Here is a 24,800-nt window from a genome sequence, read left to right as displayed (position 1 = left end):
AATTATTGGATGCTACACCGGAAAAATATCTAAACCAGATGACCTCTATGATCTAGTCTCCAGGTTTTCGTTTCTATAATTTCTTGAGTCTCTAGCTTACCATAATTGGTACATTTAGAGATGTGTTAATTTCCAACGTTTGCTGCCAGCATGTCATTTAAAACATCTTAACATAAAGTTGATAAATTCAAACTTATTTCTACAAGGAATTGCAAGAAAGTTCCCTTGAAAAATCTTTGGTAAAAAAACTAGTAGAGTCCTATAACAACTTAAAAGGCCCATAGATTTATTATATAATATATTTCCTGTCCTAAAAATGAAATTTTGTTTTGATTTCTTTTATCCTATTTTGTTATTTTTATGTAACTCAATGCTGTGAACATACACTCCTTCCTATTTTCCCCATAGCAACAACAATCCTGTGAAGTGGGTTGGGATAAGATAAAGCGACTAGCTCAAAAGTCACCCAGCCAGCTTTTATGCCTAAAGTGGAACTAGAGTTCAAATTTTCTAGCCTTTTTATTGGTTCTCCTATATACAAATATAGCTAATAATCTTGTAAATATATTTTTATAAGGAAAATATATACATATTATCATTTCAGGGCTTTTGCTCAAACCACTAAAAACTCATTTTTTACCGATAAATACATAGTACACACCAACATGTGTATATGTGTGTGTATATACATATATACTAATATGAAGCATTCCATTTATACACATGCATACTTTACATAGAATATGTTCTGATACATTCAGTAGTACTTCTCTTTTCCAGAATGTATTTATTCTTCTAAATGGCTGTATTTAATCTTTTAACTATGACTGAATTCTTAAAGCAAATTTGATTTAATGAATTAGTATAAAATAGGTAATTTAAAGTATCAACACTGGCCCTGCTCTCCCCACTGAAGCTCTTAGCAATGACATTGGTAGTGTTAGGTAGTCATCTTAATGCCATGTTGATATTTTGGAGTTAGTTACAATGAACTATAACTTACAGTACATTCAAAACACAAAAAGTATTCACATAATACATGCAGATAGTCTGCATTTACAACCACAGTTGCCATTTGAACTTCCATAAATGAGATAGTTGGTGAGTTGTGCTCAAAATTTTACAACCTTTTTGCTGCCATTAAGCAAATCACCATGGTTGATAAGTGAATCCACCATTGATCACATGAGTGCAGGGAACGATAACTAATCATAAGTGTGAGAACCAGTCATAAGTCATTTTTTTAATGCTGCCATAACTTTAGTCACTAAATTAATAGTTGTAAGTTGAGAACTACCTGTAATGTTACATTAAAAAAGATTAAAAAATAAAGGAGTCACTGCGGATTTTACTCTGCTATTCATTGCCAACTATTGGGGGGCAATGTTCATCTCCGTTTCAAGGCCATTGAGCCAAAGACATTTCCGTGGTCAGGTGGCCAGCATGATGTCACACTTACCTTCCTCCCAAAGTGGTACCTAATTATTGCCTAAGGCGAAGCTCTTAAACACTAAGCCATTGGGTTAGTGCTGCAATGCATTTAAATTAAAAAAAGTTAGTTAGAACTTGGCTTAATATATAGCAATTGTTGTTCCTGCATTTGATTTCCATTCCTTTTTAGAGAGAGTCTGGCAACCTTAAGTGGTAACAATCGGCATATTATATTAATAAAGTGTTGTTATTTTTAAAGACCAAAGGTCAGTCATTGCCATTCCATTTAAGCTGTTTCTTTTTCTTCTTCCCTGACTTCCTCCTCCACTTCCTCATATTCTTCTGTATCAGCTTTCGCATCCTGATACTGCTGGTATTCAGAAACCAAGTCATTGGTGTTGCCTTCTGCCTCAGAAAATTCCATTTCATCCATCCCTTCACCCGTGTACCAGTGGAGAAATGCTTTTCTTTTGAACATGGCTGAGAATTGATCAGAGAGGCGATTGAAGAGCTGCTGAATGGCCGTGTTATTGCCTATGAAGGTGGCAGACATTTTTAGCCCACGAGGAGGAATGTCGCAAACAGCCACTTTAACATTGTTGGGGATCCATTCCACAAATTGACTGCTATTTTTAGTCTGCACAGCCAACAGCTGTTCATCCACTTCCTTCATCGACATGTGGCCTCTGAAGATGCAGGCCACCGTCAAATACCGCCCGTAATGTGGGTCACAAGCTACCATCATATTCCGAGCATCGAACATCTGTTGTGTAAGTTCTGGAACTGACAAAGCTCGGTATTGTTGACTGCCCCGAGCTGTTAGTGGAGCAAAACCTGGCATAAAGAAGTGAAGTCTGGGGAAAGGCACCATGTTGACTGCCAACTTTCTCAAATCTGCATTGAGTTGGCCAGGGAAGCGAAGTGAGGTCGTGACTCCACTCATGGTGAGGGACACCAAGTGATTTAGATCTCCATAGGTGGGTGAGGGGAGCTTCAGTGTTCTGAAGCAGATGTCATACAGAGCTTCATTGTCAATGCAGAAGGTTGCATCTGTGTTCTCTATCAGCTGGTGGATCGATAAGATGGCATTGTACGGTTCAACAACAGTGTCCGAAACTTTGGGTGAAGGCACTACGCTGAAAGTCTTCATCATCCTATCGGGATATTCTTCTCTGATCTTGTTAATCAGAAGTGTGCCCATTCCAGAGCCTGTCCCACCTCCGAGAGAATGGACAAGCTGGAACCCCTGGAGGCAGTCACAGCCTTCAGATTCATTCCTCACGATGTCCATCACATTTTCAATCAATTCGGCCCCTTCGGTATAATGACCCTTTGCCCAATTATTACCAGCACCTGAATTTCCTGTAAATATATAGTTATAAAGAAAGCTGGCTAAATGTCAATTGAATAATTAGCAGTTTATTTGAAAAGTTAATTATTCTATCCAAATGAAAAAAAAAAAAACACCTTATCTCTAAAACAAGGCAGGACATCAGCCAGTCTTCCTAAATGCTAGTAAGTTATTAACAGGTGGATGAAATACCTCTTGATATTTAGCAATAGCAATAGCACTTAAACTTATATGCTGCTTCATAGTGCTTTACAGCTCTCTCTAAGCCAGGGGTAGTCAATCTTTTTATACCTACCACCCACTTTTGTATCTCTGTTAGTAGTAAAATTTTCTAACTGCCCACCAGTTCCACAGTAATGGTGATTTATAAAGTAGGGAAGTCAATTAAATTAAAAAAAATTAATTTAAAATTTCAGTATCGGACAAAGCCCCTACTGCCCACCATGAAAGCTGGAACGCCCACAAGTGGGCGGTAGGGACCAGGTTGACTACCACTGCTCTAAGTGGTTTACAGAGTCAGCATATTGCCTCCAACAATTTGGGTCCTCATTTTACCCACATTGGAAGGGTGAAAAGCTGAGTCAACTTTAAGCCAGTGAGACTCGAATTGTCGAACAGCTGGCAATCTGCAGTCAGCAAAAGTAGCCTGCAGTACTGCATTCTAACCACAGCTCATATTTAGGGAAGAATGTATGTATGTATGTATGTATGTATGTATGTATGTATGTATGTATGATGTATGTGTGTGTGTATTTATACATACATACATACACACACATACATATATATATACATACACATATATATACACACACACACACACACACACACACACACACATATATATATATATATATACATACATACATACACACACATACATACACACACATACATACACACACATACATATACACACATACATACATATATACATACATACCAGGGGTGGGTTTCAACCGGTTCGCGGTGGTCCCCGCGAACCGGGTGGTCGGCGAACCCGGAAGTAAGTAACTTCCGGGAACGGCGAAGGGCCCACCCGCCCGCACTCCTTACCCGGTTTTGACGAGTTCTGCGCTTCCACGCATACGCAGGACGCATACAGCGCCTGCGCGATCCTTCAGGAGCAGCTGGAGCATCGCACAGACGCTAGTACGCATGCGTGCACCGCATGCGTGCACGAGGACGCCGCCGGCCCCGTTCCAACTGAACAGGTTGGAACGGGGCGAGAAACCCACCCCTGATACATACATACGTATATATTTGAGAAAAATAGCCAATGTTAGTTCGACATAAACATTTTAAGCAGATTGATAACAATTATGGAACTGCTATACGTATGAGGGTTTTGTTTTGTAGAACTACCAGTTTCATATCTAAGGATTTTTTTTTTTTAAAAAACTGCCATCTTTAATTATTTGCTTACAAATATCTGTAAAATTTTCAACTCCCATATCCAGATCCTGCTGCTAACAGTTGATTCTAAAATGGTGGCACCTTGCTTTGGCTCTTAAGGCACAGGGATTCTGTGCAGTTCGGAGAACCCCCAAATCCCACTCCTGGATGGCCTCGCCCACCCCTCCCAGGAGTCCCCATGTGGCTCATTTTGGATGCAGACAAGTGCAAGGCATGCGCAGAGGCTCGGGGAGGGCAAAAAATGAGCCTATCGGAAGTTCTGGAAGGCCAGAAACGGGCCCGTTTCCAGCCTCCAGAGGGTCTTCAGGTCCTGGGGAGGCCGTTTTTGCCCTCCCAGAGGCTCAAAAAAAGCCTCCAGAGCCCGGGGAGGGCAAAAACAGCCCCTCTACCATGGTGCAGGAGGCTGACTAGACCACACCTACCATGGCCACGCCCACCCAGCAACCGGGAGAGAACTTGTTAAAAATTTTGAAGCACATCCCTGTCTCAAGGTTGTGGGTTCCACCACAAAACCGCGTTCGACTAAAGGGCACTCGACGAAACCGCGTAGCTGACGTCATCACAGCGCGACAACAGCGCGGAGAAAAAAGCACGCTGTAAACGCTAAACCTAAAATTAACACCTAAACCTAAACCTAACCCCCCTAAACCTAACCCCCCTAAACCTAATCCTAAACCTAACCCTAAACCTAACCCTAACCCTTAACCTAACCCTAAACCTAACCCTAACCCTAACCCTAAACCTAACCCTTACCTTAACTTGAATCGGCTTGCTTTCAAAGCGCTATTTAAAGCGCCCTTCTTTCTCCGCGCTCACTGTTGTCGTCCTGTTGATGACGTCAGCGACGCGGTTTAATCGGGCGCACTTTAGTCGAGCGCGGTTTTGTCGTGCCACGGTCTAATTGGGATTGCTGATATTTAGCAAGAGAGGAACTACTAATAAAGCTCTTCTGGAAAGTGTGCATGGTTTCAGACTGCTTCAGTTGAAGTGTGTCAGCAGCAGAAGTGTCGGTGGATTTGCACAGAGGGTGTGAGATTCACTGCAATTTCTGAAAGCGCTCAGCATTTTGGGTGGCAGAGATAGCAGGGAGCAGTAGCTTTTGCAGCACTCCGTCACTGAGTGACTTCTGAGAAGGAGACGGTGTGATCGAAAGAGGAAACAAGGCAAAGTTGAAGGGCTAACAACCAGGCCAAAGGCTAATCCGTATGGAGTGTCACGACCATCTATTTTGTTTGCTAATGTGCCCCTTAGAGCCTAAAATGGATTACCTGAAGCTAGATTTAATAACAAACCGGCAGATGAGAAACCGCTGTGTCATCATTGCAATGGAAAATTGGTTAAAAGCATTCTGTCCCAGATAGTGCTGTTAGCTTGGATGGACTTTAAACATTTCGGCTTATTTTCTTTTGAGAGCAGGGCATCAGAATTTCTTTCTTTCTTTTTTTTAACGTGTGCCAGCTTGTTCACAGAAAAACAACAACAATAAAAGTTATCTTGCCTTGTAACAAATGTTACACAGGCAGGGAAAAAAAGACTTGAGGAAACATTCCTCTTAAGATTAATGATCTGCTTTCATCTTTGAACATTTTAGATAAGTCTCCTGTGGTCTGTTTAAGCTTTCACTCTGTAAAGCATAAAAAACAGAATTAAGTTTCCCTTCATAAAAATTAGACTAAGTGTTCTGAAGCTATGGTTAAAAATATTGATGTCTTAGTGAATCCAAAGGATGAATGTCAGCGAAGTTGCTTCTGTGAATATCAATTTGTTAAATTAGCCTTATAAGTAACGTCATAGACATACCGTGAACGTAGTTATCAGGCCGGAAGAGGGGACCTATTTTGCTCGAGCGCACACTGTCCATTGTTCCAGGCTCCAAGTCCACCAGGATTGCACGAGGAACGTACTTATGAGCTGCAGCACAAGAGATATGATAAATAATCACCTGTAGGCCTCACCTGAACATTTCCTAAGCCTACAGAATGAGTTATGAGTTATGAAAGTTTATTTATATAGTCATTTAAAACGCTTCAGAAGTGTTTTAAACCCTTGTAGGAAGTTAAAACCCACCCTTCTCCAAGAAAAATGAAATATCCTGGGAAATATTGAAAAAGCAGAATATTATATTTCCCTGGATAAGAAATGGAGAAACATGTTTTTAGGCAGGAAACAGACTCACTCTTAATAGCCCCCACCTTTGTCAATTGGCCATTAAAATGCCTTGAGCCAGTCTATTGTACATTACAAAGATCTCCCCCTTCAGCTCCAGGGTGATGGGATTAAGGCATGATAGTATTAGCCCTTTACCCATCTCACCACAGGGCACCTGGGAAGAAGCAATGCTCAACCAAACTTGGACTCAAAGCACAACCTAAAGAGTTGCCCCTGCATAGCCCCATGGGAGTTTGACAACCAATCAGAATACAAGATCAAGATCAAAGGCCAGAGAGGGCATAAAGCCAGGAACTTTCAGCATCTCGCTCTCCTTTTCATCTTCACCCAACATTTGGAAGCATGTGATCCAGTGATGGGTTTCAAATTTTTTTAGAACCTCTTCTGTAGGTGTGGCCTACTTTGTGAGAGTGGCTTTCTGGCCATGTGACCGGGTGGGAGCAGCTTGCCAGCCATGTGACTGGGTGAGCGTGGCCAACTTGAAAAATGTGGTGAAACTCACTTAACAACGCTCTTGCTTAGCAACCAAAATGTTGGCTCAGAAACTCTGGCATTTGAAGCACGCAAATCTTAAAGCTGTCAAGTTACAAAACCCTTACACCCCTAACACTTTAGGGGAAAAAAACCGAAGGGGTGTTCAAACTTGACAGCTTTAAGACTTGTGGACTTCAACTCCCAGAATTCCTCCCCTGGTTTTACATCTTGATGATGTGTGGATGGGTGGGGGGAGAGAGCTGGAACCGGTTCTAAACGGCACTGTAGATTTGTGGAACCTCTTCTATAGAAGAGGTTAGAACTGGCAGGAACCCACCCCTGATGTTATCCCCCTTTTCTGTTCAGGAGCTCAAGTCATGTGATCCTGTCCACTATTAAACCATCTTTACAAGCAGCCTCCATGTTTCCAGTGTCTTTTCCCTTCGCTAAACCAGGCATGGGCATGGACACATCCGGCTCGCAGGCTGCAAGTTTGACACCCCTTGGCTAGAGCATGGGTCATTTTGGAGGTTTCTCAGAATCTATGGGGACTCCAAGATGATTGTTAGCCAGAGACAATCAGTTCAAAATGGGGTTAGCCAGTAGACACCCCCCCCCAATACACCAGATCTACCTTAGAGTTACTCATCTGATGACCTTCCTAAAGAGGTCCAAGAATGGGCAGGGAATTAGAAATAGGCTATCAATTAGAAATAGGCTTAGGAAAACTGTTGAAACACTGTCCACAATCTTTCTATCTATTACCAGTAAACAAATAAAAAGTGGAAAATAAAAAGAAAGTTAAAATATGCTGGTAAAGTCCTGGCAGTGGGCAATAGTACAGGTAATACACAACTTAGAACAGTTCATTTAGTGACCAAAGTTACGACGACACTAAAAAAAGTGTCTGATGACTGTCTTTCACGCTTATGGCCATTGCAGCATCCCTACGGTCACATGATCAAAATTCAGATGCTTGGCAACTGATTCATATTTATGACGGCTAAATTGTCCCAGGGTAAATGTGATCCCCTTTTGCAATTTTCTGACAAGCAAAATCAATGGGGAAGCCAGATTCACTTAATAACTGTGTTTGCTAGCTTAACAACTGCAGTGATTCGCTTAACAAGTATGGAAAGAAAGGTTGTAAAACGGGGCAACATTCAGTTAACAAATGTCTTGCTTAACAACAAAAAGTTTGATCATAAGTCAAGGACTACTTGTACCGTGGTATAAAATGTCTATGCAATTTCCTGTATGTCCGCTAGATGGCAATGTAATGAAAGCTATGAACACCTGAAAAATGTATAGGTTAAGTTGGTGAAATACACATAGGGCTTTTAAGGAAATCATCACACACACCCAGGGTTGGGTTCCTGTCAGTTCTAACCTCTTCTATAGAAGAGGTTCCACAAATCCACAGTGCCGTTTAGAACCGGTTCTCCCTCCCCCCCCCCCCCGGCACATCATCAAGATGAAGAGCAAGAGGAGGAATTCTGGGAATTGACGTCCACAAGTCTTAAAGCTGTCAAGTTTGAACACCCCTGGGGTTTTTTTTCTAAAGGGTTAGGGGTTCAAGTGTCTTGTAACTTGACAGCTTTAAGACTTGCCTGCTTCAAATGCCAGAGTTTCCAAGCCAACATTTTGGTTGCTAAGCAAGAGCGTTGTTTAAGTGAGTTTCACCACATTTTACAAGTTGGTCACACCCACCCAGTCACATGGCTGGCAAGCTGCTCCCAGCTGGTCACATGGCCAGCAAGCCACTCCCACCTGGTCACATGGCCAGTAAGCCACTCCCACAAAGCAGGCCACATCTACAGAAGAGGTTCTAAAAAAAATTGAAACCCACCACTGCACACACCCCACACAATCTGGCCGTAGAAGTCTATTCTGGAAGACAATATCAACTGTCTTCAATGAGACTGATGATTTTAAAATGCTGCAGATTTTGCAACCATATCTTCTCCACCATACAGGAAAGAAAAGAATTTGAACTCCAAAATGATTCATCTAATGTCTCTTGAGATAATATGTTCAGCTGTGAAGTATCAAATGCACTACAATCCTAGAGCACTGTTTCTCAACCTTGGTAACCTTAAGAAGTGTGGACTTCAACTCCCAGATTTCTCCAGCCAGCAATGTTGAACTGAGTTGAAGTTCACACTTCTTAAAGCTGCCAGGGCTGAGAAACAATGGGGGTTTCGTGGTTTCACTCAAAGGATAACAAAGCTGGAAGGGACCTTGGAAATTTTCTACACTGACTCCCTGCTCAAGTAGCAGACCCTATATCAGTGATTGCGAACCTTTTTGGTACCGAGTGCCCAAACCGGATCATGTGTGCGCGCTGGTGCGCCAGAAACCCAAAGACTAGCTAGCTGGTGTACATGCGGGCGCTGGCCAGCTAGTCTTCAGGTTTCCAGCCTGTGCATGCGTGCCGGCCATCTGATCTTCTCACGCACAGGAAACCCAAATACCAACTAGCCAGCACGCACATGCCTGGTTTTTAGCTGTTTCAGGCCATTTTTCGGGCCATTTTCAGGCTGTTTTTGGAGGCATTTTCAGGCACTCTGGTACCCGCGAAGACCAATTGGCCAGTGCACATGTGCATGCTGAAAACCAAAAGAGCAGCTAGCAATGGCGCACTTGCCAACAGATAGGGCTCTGCATGCCACCTCTGGCACATGTGCCATAGGTTCGCCATCACAGCCTATATCATTCCAGACAAATCACTGTCCAGTCTCTTCTTAAAAACCTCCAGCGATGAAGCATCTACAATCAGTTCTCACTGAAATTTCTCCTTAATTCTAGGTTGGATCTCTCTTTAATAAGCTTTCACCCATTGCTTCTTGCCTCGCCTTCTGGTAGTTGGAAAATAGGTTGACCTCTTCTGCTCTGCCTCAAATATTGGAAGCAATTAATAAATGATAATAGGGTGGTCACTCTTGCCTGAGTCGCAAATTATCTCTACAGCAGTGTTTTTCAAACTTGGCAACTTTAAAATCTGTGGACTTCAACTCCCAGAATTCTCTGGACAGTGGACCAGATTGGGCATATACTGTAGCTCAGTGTTTCTCAACCTTGGCGACTTTAAGTCCTGTGGACTTCAACTCCCAGAATTCCCCATCCAGCTATGCTGGCTGGGGGATTCTGGGAGTTGAAGTCCATAGGACTTAAAGTCACCAAGGTTGAGAAACACTGCTGTAGCTTGTGGTTTGCTAACCCCAGTTTGAGTGCAAATTAGGAATTTTTGACACTGCAGTTCTAATGCACAAAGCAGTTTCTACACAGGGAAAGTCTCATTTGACAGTTCTTAAAAGAAGTGGATTTCATGGCAGTGAAAGATGACAAAGCATTTTATTATTGTGTTATAATAATACTGTTAAGACACCATGGCGTAGAAATGATAGCAGTAAGTAAGTAAGTGATAAGCATGTTGTATTTTTAACTTCTGTAAATGCCTGTGTGAGAAAATTTTGTCTGTCCAGTTACTTACAGTAAGCTTCATTGAAATACACATTAATTCTTTCCTGCTGCAATGGTGAATCACCGTGATAATTTCCCGTGGTGTCAATCCCATGCTCATCACTGATGACTTCCCAGAACTGAAAGAGAACAAAAAGACTCAAACAATATAAGCATTTCATCTGGTTATTTATTTCTGTATTTATTGGCCTGGGGAAGTCATGAGAGGTTTGGATCACTGGCATTCTTGCACGGGGTAGCACGTATGGAACTTGAATGAGCTATCTTCTTTCCTTTGACTTCATACACACATGCATTATTCCCCCCCCCCCCATCTTTAGTAGGAAATAAAGCTGATAAAAAAAAAATAGTAATGTGAGTCAGATCAGGAAACAACAGCTCCCTCTGTCTGTAATCCTGAAACTGAAAATTGGTTATTTGCAATAAGTTAGTAGAGCAATTCTCTTGCCCTGTCAGGTGGATTTGGATTGGTTTGAGAAGTTTTGAACCTTTAAGATGTCTTCCTGCAGATCTCCATGGACTTCTAGGTTCTCATTCATCCTGGTTTCTCTCCCCAATCTTCCCAAAGATTGTTTTTTTTCCAAAGGCAACTGGACTTTCTTTGTTTTGTTTTTCTTTGTTTTTCCTTGAAGACATTTTGCTTCTCATCCAAGAAGTTTCTTCAGTTCTGACTGGTGAAAAATGGATTTATATTCTTTGGAGTCCACCTGTTGACAATACAGTCCTTTCAGCTGTTTCAAGAGGATTCCACACCCATTTGCACAATTTCGGTGACCCTGAGGGCACAGATAAACCTCCAAGTGGCTTCAAGGACTCTCAGAAAGGGTGCTAATGACCAGATGACTGAAAGGAATATAAATCCCTCCATCCTCCACCATTCAGTCAGAACTGTACAAGTTTCTCCGATGAGAAGTGAAACATCTTCAAAGGAAAATAAAGGAAGTCCACTTGCCTCTTGAAAAAGCACCTTTGGGACAACCAATCACTTCCTCCCACTGCAATCTTGTCACAGGTTACATGTAGGCAAAAATGAGGGGCGGGAGAAAAGGGGAGAGAGTAGATTTCATGGCATCCAGAACTGCCAGCGCAGGGGAGAATAAGACCAAATCTGGCAAAAGAAAGGTCCAGTTTTAAAATGGGCCAGATTTGGTCGAAGGCTGCAAACTCCAAAAAAATCCCCCACTTTTTTGGTCATGTGAACAGAGCATCTGCAGCCCACCCTGTGCACCCATGTAGACAGACACAACTGCAACATGATGGAAGGAAGAGCAGAAATTCACCTAAACCCAGAGATATAAAATTATTACAAAAACAAAGAGAGAGAGAGGTGTCCTCCGTTCATGATGGAAGGTTGGAAAGTACATTCCCAAAGCTATGCTATGCACATTTTATCACCTTGCTTAACTTTCCTCCCTATTGATGAACTCAGTTGTTAGAACATCTTTCATGATCTTTGAATTGCACTGTACGCTATTCATTAATTACTATGTATAACTAATTCTTCACCCATTCGTGAGGCTTGTAGTAAAAATCAAAAGCACAGTGACAACAATGAGGCAGACTTTTTACTAATCCAACATTGACTTGGAATAGACCAGAGGTGGGTTCCTACCAGTTCGCACCTATTCGGTAGAACCAGTTCGTCAAATCTACCGAACCAGTTAGAAGAGGTTCCACCAGTGGACCCAGAAAGCAGGCCACACCTACAGAAGAGGTTCCAAACTTTTTTGAAACCCACCACTGGTCCTTGGATATGATTATTCTACACTATCATGCTCATATTTATAAAACTCAGTGGCTCTGTGAAAGGTAAGGATGACTACTGCGTTTGTGGCGCAATCAGAACATTGCGTGTGTTGAAGTTGTTTTAACGCAAACCAAAGATGCCTTTTAAAAAACAAGTTTACATCATATTCTTATGCATGCCAGTGCTGTGTGTGAGGTAATTTAAGGTGGTTCTGATAAGTGTCGTTGGCATCTTCATATCTGGTCACATGGGCGGCAAGCCACTCCCATCCGGTCACATGGGTGGCAAGCCACTCCCACAAAGGAGGCCACACCCACAGAGTAGGTTCGAACAATTTTTGAAACCCACCACTGGAATAGACGTAGGGGTGGGCTGCTGGGGGTTCGCAGGGGTTCGGGAGAACCTCTAGTTAAGATTCTGTGCAGTTCGGAGAACCCCCAAATCCCACTCCTGGCTGGCCCCGCCCACCCCGCACCTCCCCTTCCAGGAATCCCCACGTGGCCTGTTTTGGATGCGAGGTGAATGCAGGACAAGCACAGAAGCTTGGGGAGGGCAAAAAACAGACCTACCTGAAGTTTGGGAAGGCTGGAAACGGGCCCATTTCTGGCCTCCAGATCCCTGGGAGGGCAAAAACGCCCCCCCCATGGTGCAGGAGGCCGGCTAGGCCACACCCACCATGGCCACACCCACCCATCCACCGGTCAGAGAACCCCTTGCTACAATTTTGGAAGCCCACCCATGAATAGAAGGCAATGTATGGCATTGGATTCTCAGCCCACAACGTCTATCTTTGTATCCACTTTGAAATTCAGCCCCGCCGAGCCTTTATCTGGGACTGGAAGGGTGTAAATGCAAGAACACCCTCATTTTGGAACTGCAGGTTTTCCGCACAGCTCTTGTTTGTAATAAAAAGAAGACTTTGACAATTACAAATAGTCTCCAATTCAAAACTGGGATGTATACAGAAGTATCATGCTGAATCAGACTATTTTCTTCCACAGTCATTAGCAGGAGTATCCAAAGGAAAGCAGCGCGATAATTCATTCCCCTTCTGAGTGGCTGGAATGTGCGATTCAAGAGACATTTTATTTCCAGACATTTTGCTCAGTTCTTATAAGCAGCTGTTTCCATCATCACTAAGGATACAGGTAGTCCTTCACTTACAATAGTTCATTCAGTTCAAAGTTACAGCAACACTGAAAAAAGTAACTTATGACTAAAACCCTTGTAGCAATCCCATGATCATGTGATCAAAATTCAGATGCTGGGCAATTGGTTCATACTTATGACCGTTGCCGCATCCCAAGGCCATTTGATTACCTTTTGAAAGTCAATGGGGAAGCCCAATTCACTTAACAACTTGGCTACTAACTTATCAACCACAGTGATTCACTTAACAACTGTGGCAAGAAAGGTCGTAAAATGCGGCAAAACTCACTTAAACGTCTCACTTCACAACAGAAAGTTGGGCTCAATTGTGGTTGTAAGTCGAGGACTACCTGTATTTATAACTAGCGCATCAAGAAATAGTTACTATTGTCTATCAATTATGGCTAGAACAAAATTCTTCAGGATATGATCTATAACAGGCCTAGTTTTTGGCCAATTATTTTGGCAACTTCCTCGTTTCCAGGGTGCCTTACAGCAACCAAACGTATTTGCAAGTAAATATAGAACTTGTTTCAAACTTTCTTTCTTAACAATAAGAAAGGAATTCCATAATATTACTTTTAAAATACACTTTACTACCGTATCAAAGGAGTAATAACAATTTAAAAAGTGAGATTTACTGCTGAGTAAATATTCACAGGAGATTTTCCCAGCCTGGGGACTCCAAATGTCCAACTATAATAATTTCTTGGCAGGAAATGACAGGATCTAAAATCCAGACCATCATTTTAGTGGCTGATTAATGCTGTAATGCTATTTTTCTAATCTGGATTTATCCAGCCATATCTTTATGAGAACAGATTGGTGATGATTCCTTTGAAAAACTTAAGCACCACCAGAGTATTTTGTCCAAAGAATTTATTGTATTTAGCGTATGTGACCCGTCAAAAGCGCGTTCCACAAAAGCGCGGTCGACGAAATCGCGTATGTGACGTCATCACAACACGACAAAAAAGATCGAAAAATTGAAATAAAAATTAAATTACAGCAAGCTGATTCACATAAAGGTAAGGGTTAGGTTAAGGGTTAGGGTTAGGGTTAGGTTAAGGGTTAGGGTTAGGGTTAGAGCGTTAGCGTTACGTTTAGCGTTAGGTTAAGGGTTAGCGTTAGGTTTTTCGTTACGTTAAGGGTTAGGTTTAGGGTTAGGTTTAGGTTAAGGGTTAGGGTTACGGTTAGGGTTAGGGTTAGGTTTGGGGGGTTTAGGGGAAGGTTTTAGCTTTATTTTTACATTTTTCGATCTTTTTCGATCTTTTTCGTCGCGCTGTGATGACGTCACATACGCGCTTTCGTCGACCGCGATTTTGTCATCCGCGGTTTTGTGGTAGAACCTTTAGCGTATGGCGTATGGTTCATCCAAAGAATGAACAAGCCTTTTAGAAGGTGAGGGAATATGCCAGCATGATGGGAACTATGATATAGAATAGAATAGAATAGAATAGAATAGAATAGAATAGAATAGAATAGAATAGAATAGAATAGAATAGTTGGAAGGGACCTTGGAGGTCTTCTAATCCAACCCATTGCCTAGGCAGGAAACCTTACACCACTTCAGACAAATGAATATCCAACATCTTCTAAAAAGCTTCCAGTGTTGGGGCATTCACAACTTCTGGAGGCAAGCTGTTCCACTGATTAATTGTTCTAACAGTCAGGAAATTTCTCCTTGGTTCTAAGTTGCTTCTCTCCTTGATTAATTTCGACCCATTGCTTCTTGTCCTGCCCTCAGGTGCTTCGGAGAATAGCTTGACTCCCTCTTCTTTGTAGCAACCCCTGAGATATTGGAACACTGTTATCATGCCTTCCCTAGTCCTTTAAAAAAAAAATTAAACTAGACATACCCAGTTCCTGCAACCATTCTTCAAATGTTTTAGTCCCCAGTCCCCTAATCATCTTTGTTGCTCTTCTCTGCACTCTTTCTAGAGTCTCAACATCTTTTTTTATGTCGTGGCAAGCAAAACTGAATGCAGTATTCCAAGTGTGGCCTTACCAAGGCATTATAAAGTGGTATTAATACTTCTAATGATCATTAAACTTACTTAGTCTTTGCCATTTTTATTAAATATACTACATTCTCACCGCGTTTGTATTAAGATGATTATTTCATTCCAGCATTCTTTTTTTTTCTACTCGCACCACAATATGTCTTTAAAGAAGGATTCAACAAAGGAATGGGGTAAAAATAAAACCAATTGTCATGTTTATGTGCTATTCCTGTTTTCCAGAGGAAGTATGTTGCTGAAAGAAGTGACCTCCTTTTAAGTTGTGCAGGTTTCCTTGAGACATGGAAACAGGATGTTGGTCTAAATGAATCATTATATAACCTCACATTATCATCTCTTCTGACTGGTTGAAAACTTACACTTTAGATTTTGCCTGTTGGCCAAATATAATAGTGTTTTCACCCAAAGTTGTTCAAACTTCTATCACACTCTGTGTGGTATGAACTTATATCTCATTAACTTTTAGCGGCAAAATGAAAGCGATGTCCTACCTTTGAACCGATCTGATTCCCGCACTGACCAATCTGGAGATGCACAATTTCACGCATCTTGCCTAGATCCAGCAAGGTGTAGGTGAATTCCTCTTTTCCAGATGTTCTTTCTAAAAGGCTCACTCAGCTCCTGTAGTGTCAGCTATAACTACTCTTATCATCTGCCAAATGCGGCTTCTAGAGCAAATGCAAGCAACAGCATCAACACGGGATTATCTGGCACCTCCCACTGCTGACTACAAGAGCTCTTCTGATATGACACTCGTAAGAAAGCCCCAAAGAAGGAAAACATCCCAATAATTCAATGTCCTTTAATGCATGCACTTCCTATCCATGGAATCTTATGCCCAAGGACTCGGCCAAAGGTGGGTTCCCACCGTTTTGCATTGGTTCGGGCGAACCATTGATAGTAATTTGGCCTGGGTCTCGGAACCGGCAGTGACTCAGGTTGTCCACACCCTTGAACTGACTCCCCGGTCTCCACTGCCATTGCCGGCATGTTTTTTATTAGCATGTCATGGTTTTTGTGCATGTGCAGAACAATTTGCAGTGAACTGCGCCCGTGCACACAGCACGCATCATGGGGTACGCGTGTGAAACGAACTGGTACCAACGCAGGTAGGAACCCACTCCTGGACTCAGTCCATCCAGCCCAAGCTGTGTAATCCTACTGTGACTTACAACAGCTACTCACATTTCCAAACGTTCAACTTGAGGTGCTAGTAGAAAATCTGGTCTTTCTCTTATCCTAGCTCACTGAGATGAAATAGTAACGAATGACCACATGGTACCTGGTCCCCACCTTTTATTGATAACTAGCATTATTGATAACCCAGCGTTGCCCGGGTATTTATTTATTCTAATCCATAAATTTGTCCTCAAAAACAATCCTGGACAAAACGTAATTTCTAATGTTGGATTTTCCCCCTTACCAGAGGGAGCCCCCTTGTGGGGTATTGTGAAGCCGTTACCATGGAAACTCCACTACGCTGTACAGTAGAAGCCATTTTGAGGCACAGCAGGTTGTATCTTAACAGAACACCCCCTCCTGAGGAGTGTTAGGGGTGTCTTACTCCCACAGTATTTGTTTCCAGAGAGCAAGTCATCTATGTACCACGTTTGGTTGAAATTGCTCAAGGCGATCCAGAGATATGCTGAAACATACACACATGCAGACACACACACACACAGCCATTTTTATACATATAGATTATCAAAGCACAAGCCCATCAAATCCAACATCATGCGTCCAATAGTGTAGGCAGATGCCAGCCATATCAGACACAGAGATAGCCACCATTAAAGAACTCTTCTTCAGAAGATAAGAGAAAGCTAAAGGGACCTTGGAAGCCACAGATATATTGACCAGGATCAGCAAAACAAGCAAGAACGAGACAATAATCTGGATTGTGAAGGTCAGGCTGGATTCTTTGGAACAACCTCCAAAACATTGAGAATTATTGCTGGATAGAAAGTCACAAACAACTACCCACTAGAAAGTGAGACTGGCAGAAAAACCTCCTTGGAGTAGTATTAAGTCTTTAAGTTTCCCTTCTATCCAATTTATTCATATTCATGCAAGTTATATTGGGTTGTATCAGGCTTTATAAAACTATCCATCCAGGTGTGACCCAGACTGTTGGAAGCCAGCTCTGTACTTTGCATGCTCCTTTGTCAAGGTGTTTTGAACCCTGCTCTGAGCATTTGCATTGTCTTCTTGACCTCTGAAACATATATTGTATTTTGATATTTCTCTTTTTGTGAAATTCTGGCATTATGGCTTGGTTCATGGATGATCTCTAGCCTGGATTTACTGTTTTCTTCAGATTGACTATTTGAGAGACTCCTTAACTCATAATTATATCTTATTTCTCTTTTCTAAGTCAACTGGCCAGGAGAAGGCAAAGGTATAAAGATACAGATTAACAGCGTTGGAAGGGACCTTGTAAGTAATCTAGTCCAACTCTCCACCCAAGCAGGAGACCCTAAACCATTGCTGACAAATGGCAGTCCAGTCTCTTCTTGAAAGCTTCCAGTGATGAAGCTCCCACAACTTCCAAAGGCAATTTATGTTCCATTGGTTGATTGTTCTCACTGTCAGGAAAATGCTCCTTACTTCTACCTATGTTGAATCCAGGGGTGGGTTCTGGCTTGATTTACTGCCAATTCGCTCGTGCGCATGCAGGATGCGCAGTTCAACTAAAATTGTTCTGCGCATATGCAGAACTCAAAAACAAGATGGTGACTGTGGTAACCAGGGAACTGGTTTCAGGAGGTGGCAGGCCTGGGTCGCTGCTGGTTCCAGTGACCCAGACTGCCATACCACTACTGGTTCGGCCAAACCGGTAGGATCCCACCTCTGGTTAAATCTTTCCTTATTCAGCTTCCATCCATTATTCCTTGTCTGGCCTTCAGGTGCCTGGGAATTCTTCCCATTTTTGCTGTCCAATGATTTGTAGGCAAATCCATGATTTTTTAGATTTGGGGAATCCTTGTAGTTTTCTCTTCTTCTGTTCTTGGGTATGCATCAAATAGAGGCAAACTTTATTAGGGGAACTGTGAACTTCTTTGAAATTTTGGATACGTGTCTTGGAGGTTGTCACAAAATTCCTGCCATGAAAGGACAGCTTGCCCACTCCCCAAGTGGCTGCCACCTTGATTGTGGCTAATCCTGAAGCAATCCTTCCCCAGGAAGAAAATTTGTCTTTGCCACGTATTCCCTTGTCTTCCCCTGATAGCTTATCTCTGTCTTCTTTTTCATGGCCTCCATAACAGTCTGTGCCTTTGCTGAGACCACATCATTCTCAAAACAAAAGCATTCTGTTCCCGGAGAAGCCATAGCAAAGCATGTTCCCCTGTGATAGGGAGAGCTCTATTTATCTGTGAGCACCAGGCATCCCAGCAGTGTGAGCCAAAGGCTGCAGTGATGCTGCGAGTCTGTTATCCTTCCTCAGCTGCAGGGTGGGACCATATTTGTGTAGGCTATAGCTTCATTAGAGGAAGGACTGCAAAATTCATTTTTAATTGTGCCACCGGAACTCCGGACAAATTCTGATAAGACAAATATAGAAATTATGAGCCCAGGGCTCATAACTTCTGAAGGAAAGATGTTCCATTGGTTGATTGCTCTCTCTCAGAAAATTTCTCCTTATTTCCACTGAATCTTTCCTGTTCAGTTTCCATCCATGATTCCTTCTCTGGCCTTCAGGTGCTTTGGAAAATAGAGGAGGCTTGACCCCTTCCTCTCTGTGACAACTGCTCAAATATTGGAAGGCTGCTATTATGTCTCCCCTGGTCCTTCTCTTTGCTAGACTAGCCATGCCCGGTTCCGGCAACCGTTCATCCTATGATTTAGCCACTAGTTTCCTAATCATCTTGGTTGCTCTTCTCTGCACTCTTTCTAAAGTCTCAACGTATTTTTATAGTGTGGTGGTCAAAACTGGGTGCATTATTCTAGATGCGGTCTTACTAAGGCTTTATAGAGTGGTATTAGTACCTCCCTTGATCTTGATTGTATCTCCCAAATGAGTTACATTTGAGGTTCTGAAGTTGGTTCTCTTGCATTGGGTGAGAGCTGTAGTTTAAAAACTGTCTATGTTGTAACTGCTCTCCTATCTCATCTACGTTGCACGCCTGATAACAATCACCCAGATCTTTGTTGGAAAATCTGTGTAGGCAACAGCCCTCTGCTTCTTGTTCTAATCCAGTGGTTCCCAAACTTGGCAACTTTAAGACTTGTGGACTTCAACTCCCAGAATTCTCCAGCCAGCAGAGCTGAGCAGAGCTGGCTGGAGAATTCTGGGAGTTGAAGTCCACAAGTCTTAAAGTTGCCAAGTTTGGGAACCACTGTTCTAATCAATAGTTGCTCAGTGTGATATGATACTCCGTCTGATGATGAAAGGTCCAATCATATTCAAACTGGAAAGACAGGGGTTCAGTATTTCCAGTAATGCCATTTGGGTAATCATAACTACCTTCTTCAGATCAATTTGGTGCAGAGCCTAAAAAAGACAGTCATCTGTTTCTTTTGGACAGGCAACCCTCAATTTATAAGGATTATCACTGGGACTGGAATTTCAGTCCCTAAGCAATGTGATCATTAAACACCTCATCCCATGACTGATTTCTGAATGTATTGCCGGGGTTGTTAACTGAATCACATGATCATTAAGTGAATCACAGGATCCTTATATGAATCCAGCTCCTTCCGTTGACTTTGCTTGTTGGGTGTTGGCTGGGAAGGCCACAAATTGTGCGGCTGCAACCGTCATAAAACGTGAGCTGCTTGCCAAGCACCTGAATCGCAATCACATGATCAGGATGGTCATAACTTTGAGGCTAGGCCATAAGTCACTTTTTCCGAGGCTGTCATAATTTTGAGCCACCATTAAGCAAGGACTGTCTATATTGCTGCATCTATGCTCTACTGCAGTGTTTCTCAACCTTGGCAACTTGAAGATGCCCGAACTTCAACTCCCAGAATTCCCCAGCCAGCATTCGCTGGCTGGGAAATTCTGGGAGTTGAAGTCCAGGCATCTTCAAGTTGCTAAGGTTGAGAAACACTGCTCTACTGTAATCATCAATGGCAGCATAGATGTACATGGTACAATCAAAACGATCGTGCAGGTCGTCCTTGACGTACGACCATAACTGAGCCCAAATTTTTGGTGCTAAGAGAAACATTTGTTAAGCGAACTTTGCCCCATTTTATGACCTTTCGTGCCACAGCGGTGAAGTGAATCACTGCAGCTGTTACATTGGTAACACGGCTGTTAAGGGAAACGGGCTTCCCCATTGATTTTGCTTGTCAGAAGGTCACAAAAGGTGATCACATGACCCCGGGATACTGGAACCGTCATAAATATGAGTCAGTTGCCAAGCGTCTGAATTTTGATCACGTGACTATGGGGTTACTGCAACGGCATGAAAAAAGGGTCATAAGTCACTTTTTCTCAGTGCTGTTGTAACTTTGAACTGTTGTAAGTCGAGGATTACTTGTACATCAAAATTCTGCCCATTTTGATGTGTCACATAACACCCCCTATAACTTTTAACCCTCTTTTCCCAAAACCAGAAACCACCACTCCTACTTCTTCAAGGAGAGGGAGGGAGAGGAAAGGAGGGGGAGAGAGAGGGAGGGAAGGGGGGAGAGAGAGGGAGGGGAAGGGAGGGAGGGAGGGAGAGGGAAGGAGAGGGAGGGAAGGAGAGAGGGAAAGCGAGGGAGGGGGAGGGAGGGAGAGGAAGGAGAGAGAGGGAAGGAGGGGGAGGGAGAGGGAAGGAAGGAGGAAGGGAGAGGAAGGGGAAGGGAGGGAGAGGGAAGGAGAGGGAAGGAAGGAGAGCGCGGGAGAGGATGTAAGGGAGGGAGAGAGAGGGAAAGAGGGGAAGGGAGAGGGAGGGAAGGAGGGAGAGAGGGGGAGGGGAAGGGAGGGAGGGAGAGGGAAGGAGAGGGAGGGAAGGAGAGAGGGAGAGAGAGGTAGGGGAAGGGAGGGAGAGGGAAGGAGGGGGAGGGAGGGGGAGAGGGAGGGGGAGAGTGTTGGGGAGGAAGAGTGGGGGAGAGAGTGGGGAGAGGGAGAGGAAGGGAGAGGGGGAGAGGGAGGGAGCAGGAGAGAGGGAGGGGGAGGGAGGGGGAGAGAGAGATTTCTGGTGTCAAAGATATTTTCCTTCCTAACTTGCATATCAACTGTTCATAGTGGGTTGGTCTATTTTTTTGCATACCTTCTAAAACATTGTCCTTCTTGTGTCTGGCAAGCAGTTATGGCAATATTAAAATGTTTGTTATATTGGTTAGCACCAAAACTGCCCCCGGCTCATTTAATATACTGTATATTTAATAAAAGGAAAACTTTCACTTCTACTACAACCAGCCCAGTCTTTCTCCCCATCTCCCTCCCCCATCCTAATTTTTTTTTCTAAACTTGTTTATTAGGGAGCCACTGCATACATGACACATTCCTTTTAAAGAAGACTATTTTAGTCAAATCAGCTCTTCAGCTGTATCCAGAAACACACTACAGCTGGAACTCAAGTGAACTGCCCTTGGCCTTATCAACTGGCACCAGAGGGGCCAAGTCAAAAGACGAAAATTAGCTCAACAGAAGAGATCTTGGGGTGGGGGTGGCAGATTTAGAACTATTCTTTTTTTCAGAATTTCTTGCCCTTTCCAGAACGCGAAGCTAAATTCTGTTTTCAAAAGCCATCTGGCCTGGGAGGAAAAAGGGAGTCATTTGGTAACAACTCCTACAAACAAAGGAATTACAAATAGTAGGAAACATTGTCTTTTTCTATTGATGATGTCCACAGGTGAGGAAAGTAGAGACAGGAAATAGTGCAAACCCCTCTCCTTTCTCACTCGCATTGCAATATCACACATACAACCAGAAGGCACAGAAAATATAAGATGGTGTACAGAGGTGGGTTCTTACCAATTTGGACCAGTTCGGCTGAATTGGTAGTAACTTGGTGGCCTGGGTCGCTGGAACTGGCAGTGACCTAGGCCTGCCACGTCCGTGAACTGGTTCTCCTACGGTGGCGCCATCTTGATTTTCAGGTCTGCGCAGTCGCAGAACAATTTTCATTGCAGAAATGTAATCCCCCCCCCTTTTAAAAACATTTTGTGCATGCACAGACCTTTTTAGGTACAAATGCGTATGTGTGGGGAGCGCACATTTGGTGCGCGCACACGCAAAGCAAGCGTGCAAGTGCAAAAAAACTGTGCGCTGAACCGGCAATAATGCCGTCAGAAACCCACCCTTGATGGTGTAACATGTAACATGAAATAGCAGTGTGACCTTGTGGATGTTTTTTGCCCAAATTTCCTAGTTCATAACAGAATAGATTAGTTCAGGTTATGTTCTCACAATCATACCTCCAAGGAGCCCTGTTTACTACTGAATACACTAAGAGCCGAGGTGGCGCAGTGGTTAGAGTGCAGTACTGCAGGCCACTTCAGCTGACTGCTATCTGCAGTTCAGCGGTTCAAATCTCACCGGCTCAAGATTGACTCAGCCTTCCATCCTTCCGAGGTGGGTGAAATGAGGACCCAGACTATGGGGGCAAGTTGCTGACTCTGTAAACCACTTAGAGAGGGCTGAAAGCCCTATGAAGCGGTATATAAGTCTAACTGCTATTGCTATTGCTATTGCTATTGCTAGAGAGTAAAAGAATGGAAATGGAAATGGGTTGATCACATAGCAAGAAGAACTGATGGCAGGTGGACTAAGGCAGTGATAGAATGGATCCCACTTGATAAAAGCATCCATGAAAAAGACCTAAAACAAGATGGATCGACAACATCAGCAAGTATGGTGGGCCCAATTGGCAAAAGACAGCTCAGAGTGGTATGGGTTGGAATCATAAAGAAGAGGCCTTCATCCTCCAGTGGACAGACAATGGCTCACATGATGGTGTACGAAGAATGTCTCCTTTAGACCACAGTCAACTCCTGACATGAACATGCTCACACAGTTTTCTTGCCAGTGATATGAAAAATTCTTTCAAGACATTCTTTCAATTTTCCTATCAAGGAAATAGCAATGGCACCAGGGCTGGTATTCACTTACCTTCCCTACTGGTCTTTCAAATGTGAGCGTGGGCACACCACCTCCACACATGCGCAAAGCCTTCCACGCCTACGCTTTTGGCCCAAACAATATGGCTAAATGGGATGCCGTAGAGCCGGGGCAGGTGGATGGGGCCACCCACAATTTCTGCTACCAGTTCAAGCGAACTGGTCCAAATCGGTAGAATACCACCTCTGAATAGCACTTAGACTTCTATACTGCTTTACAGATCTCTCTAAGCACTTTAGAGTCAGCCTATGGCCCCCAACAATTTGGGTCCTCATTTTACCCACCTCAGAAGGATGGAAGGCTGAGTCAACCTTGAGCCTGGTGGGATTTGAACTGCTAAATTGCAGGCAGCCAGCAGGCAGCAAAAGTAGCCTGCAGCACTGCATTCTTAACAATGCACCACCAGGCAGTGACCTATTCAACTCTGCTTTACTTTAAATATTAGCCCAATCAGCTGTATACTGCAATTGCACCCCCCCCCACACACACACTGAATAGATGGAGATCCTAACTGGTAACCAATACTGCTTACAAAGTAATGGCATTGCTCAGGCTAATCAGGATATCCCCTTCAATAATAAGTTCCCAAAATTCATCCAGAGCCACTCACAATGTGGCAACATTAAACAAAAGGTTAGCATTAGCGCTGGAAGAGGATTCTCACTCCAGGAAGCCCATTGGTTTAAAAAAAATGTAGTTTTTTCCAGTGGTTCCCCCCACCCCCACCCCCACCCCAAGGCAGGATTAATTACATTCCACTTTGATCAACCTGCTGGAGGCTAAGGAGTTTCACAAAAAGCAGAACAAAGAGAATTTCTGGTGCAAAAAGTTATTCCAAAACCAGAGGGACTTGATTGATGCCTGAATGTGAGGAGGAGGAGGAGGAGGAGGAGATGAAAGAGGAAAGCAGTCTATGGCTTCCAATCTGTCCTGCGTAGGTTTCTAGTTCTCAGTACATGCTGGAAAAGACTGTGCCCGTGTCATGTGAGCAATGCGGAAGATTCCCCTGTCAATCATTTTGCACATCAGGAGGAGGTTCTTCTTATCCTTTCTCTCACATGGCAAACGCCTGGACCAGCCCCGTATCTCTCTAGTCTTCCACTTTCAGCTGAGCCTCCAAAGTCCCTTCCAACTCTGTTATTCTAATTAGGGGCTGGAGAGACATATCCTACTAGCCAGCCCCTCCCTCCCTCCCCCCTTTGCAGCAAGGTCCTGTCTCTGCCACGAAACCCAATGCTGCTAATCTCTTTTGCACCACAGAGGAACTTACAAAGGAGATCCTACAAGCTTCTGTGTAGCTCAGGGTAGAACTGTGAAGTCCTGGGTCCTACCTACATTTTGTTGTTTACTTGAAGACATCTCATTACCCAACTAGATACTGATGATGTTATCTAGTTGGGTAATGAAACTCTGCAGGCAAACAACCATCAGGAAACATGGAGGACTAAATAGGTGTCCTGACCTAGGCTTGCCAAGAGTAGGAAGCAAACTCCTGGTCCT

The 24,800-nt window shown here is 43.3% G+C and overlaps 1 protein-coding gene across 1 annotated transcript; it reads right to left on the bottom strand.

Annotated features, from left to right (window-relative positions):
• Positions 1-1,614: 1,614 nt before the first annotated feature.
• TUBB1 (tubulin beta 1 class VI) lies at positions 1,615-15,948 on the bottom strand. Its single transcript, XM_032217708.1, has 4 exons — positions 15,733-15,948; positions 10,335-10,443; positions 5,999-6,109; positions 1,615-2,793 (listed from the first exon to the last, which is right to left on the bottom strand). Exons 1-4 carry the CDS (start codon positions 15,787-15,789, stop codon positions 1,718-1,720), a joined length of 1,353 nt encoding a protein of 450 aa, XP_032073599.1. The 5' UTR covers positions 15,790-15,948; the 3' UTR covers positions 1,615-1,717.
• Positions 15,949-24,800: the final 8,852 nt, after the last annotated feature.

Source organism: Thamnophis elegans, chromosome 5 (genome assembly GCF_009769535.1).
Source record: "Thamnophis elegans isolate rThaEle1 chromosome 5, rThaEle1.pri, whole genome shotgun sequence".
Classification (NCBI taxonomy): domain Eukaryota; kingdom Metazoa; phylum Chordata; class Lepidosauria; order Squamata; family Colubridae; genus Thamnophis; species Thamnophis elegans.
The sequence above is the reverse complement of the archived record's forward strand: the minus strand, read 5'-3'. Positions and strand labels throughout refer to the sequence as shown.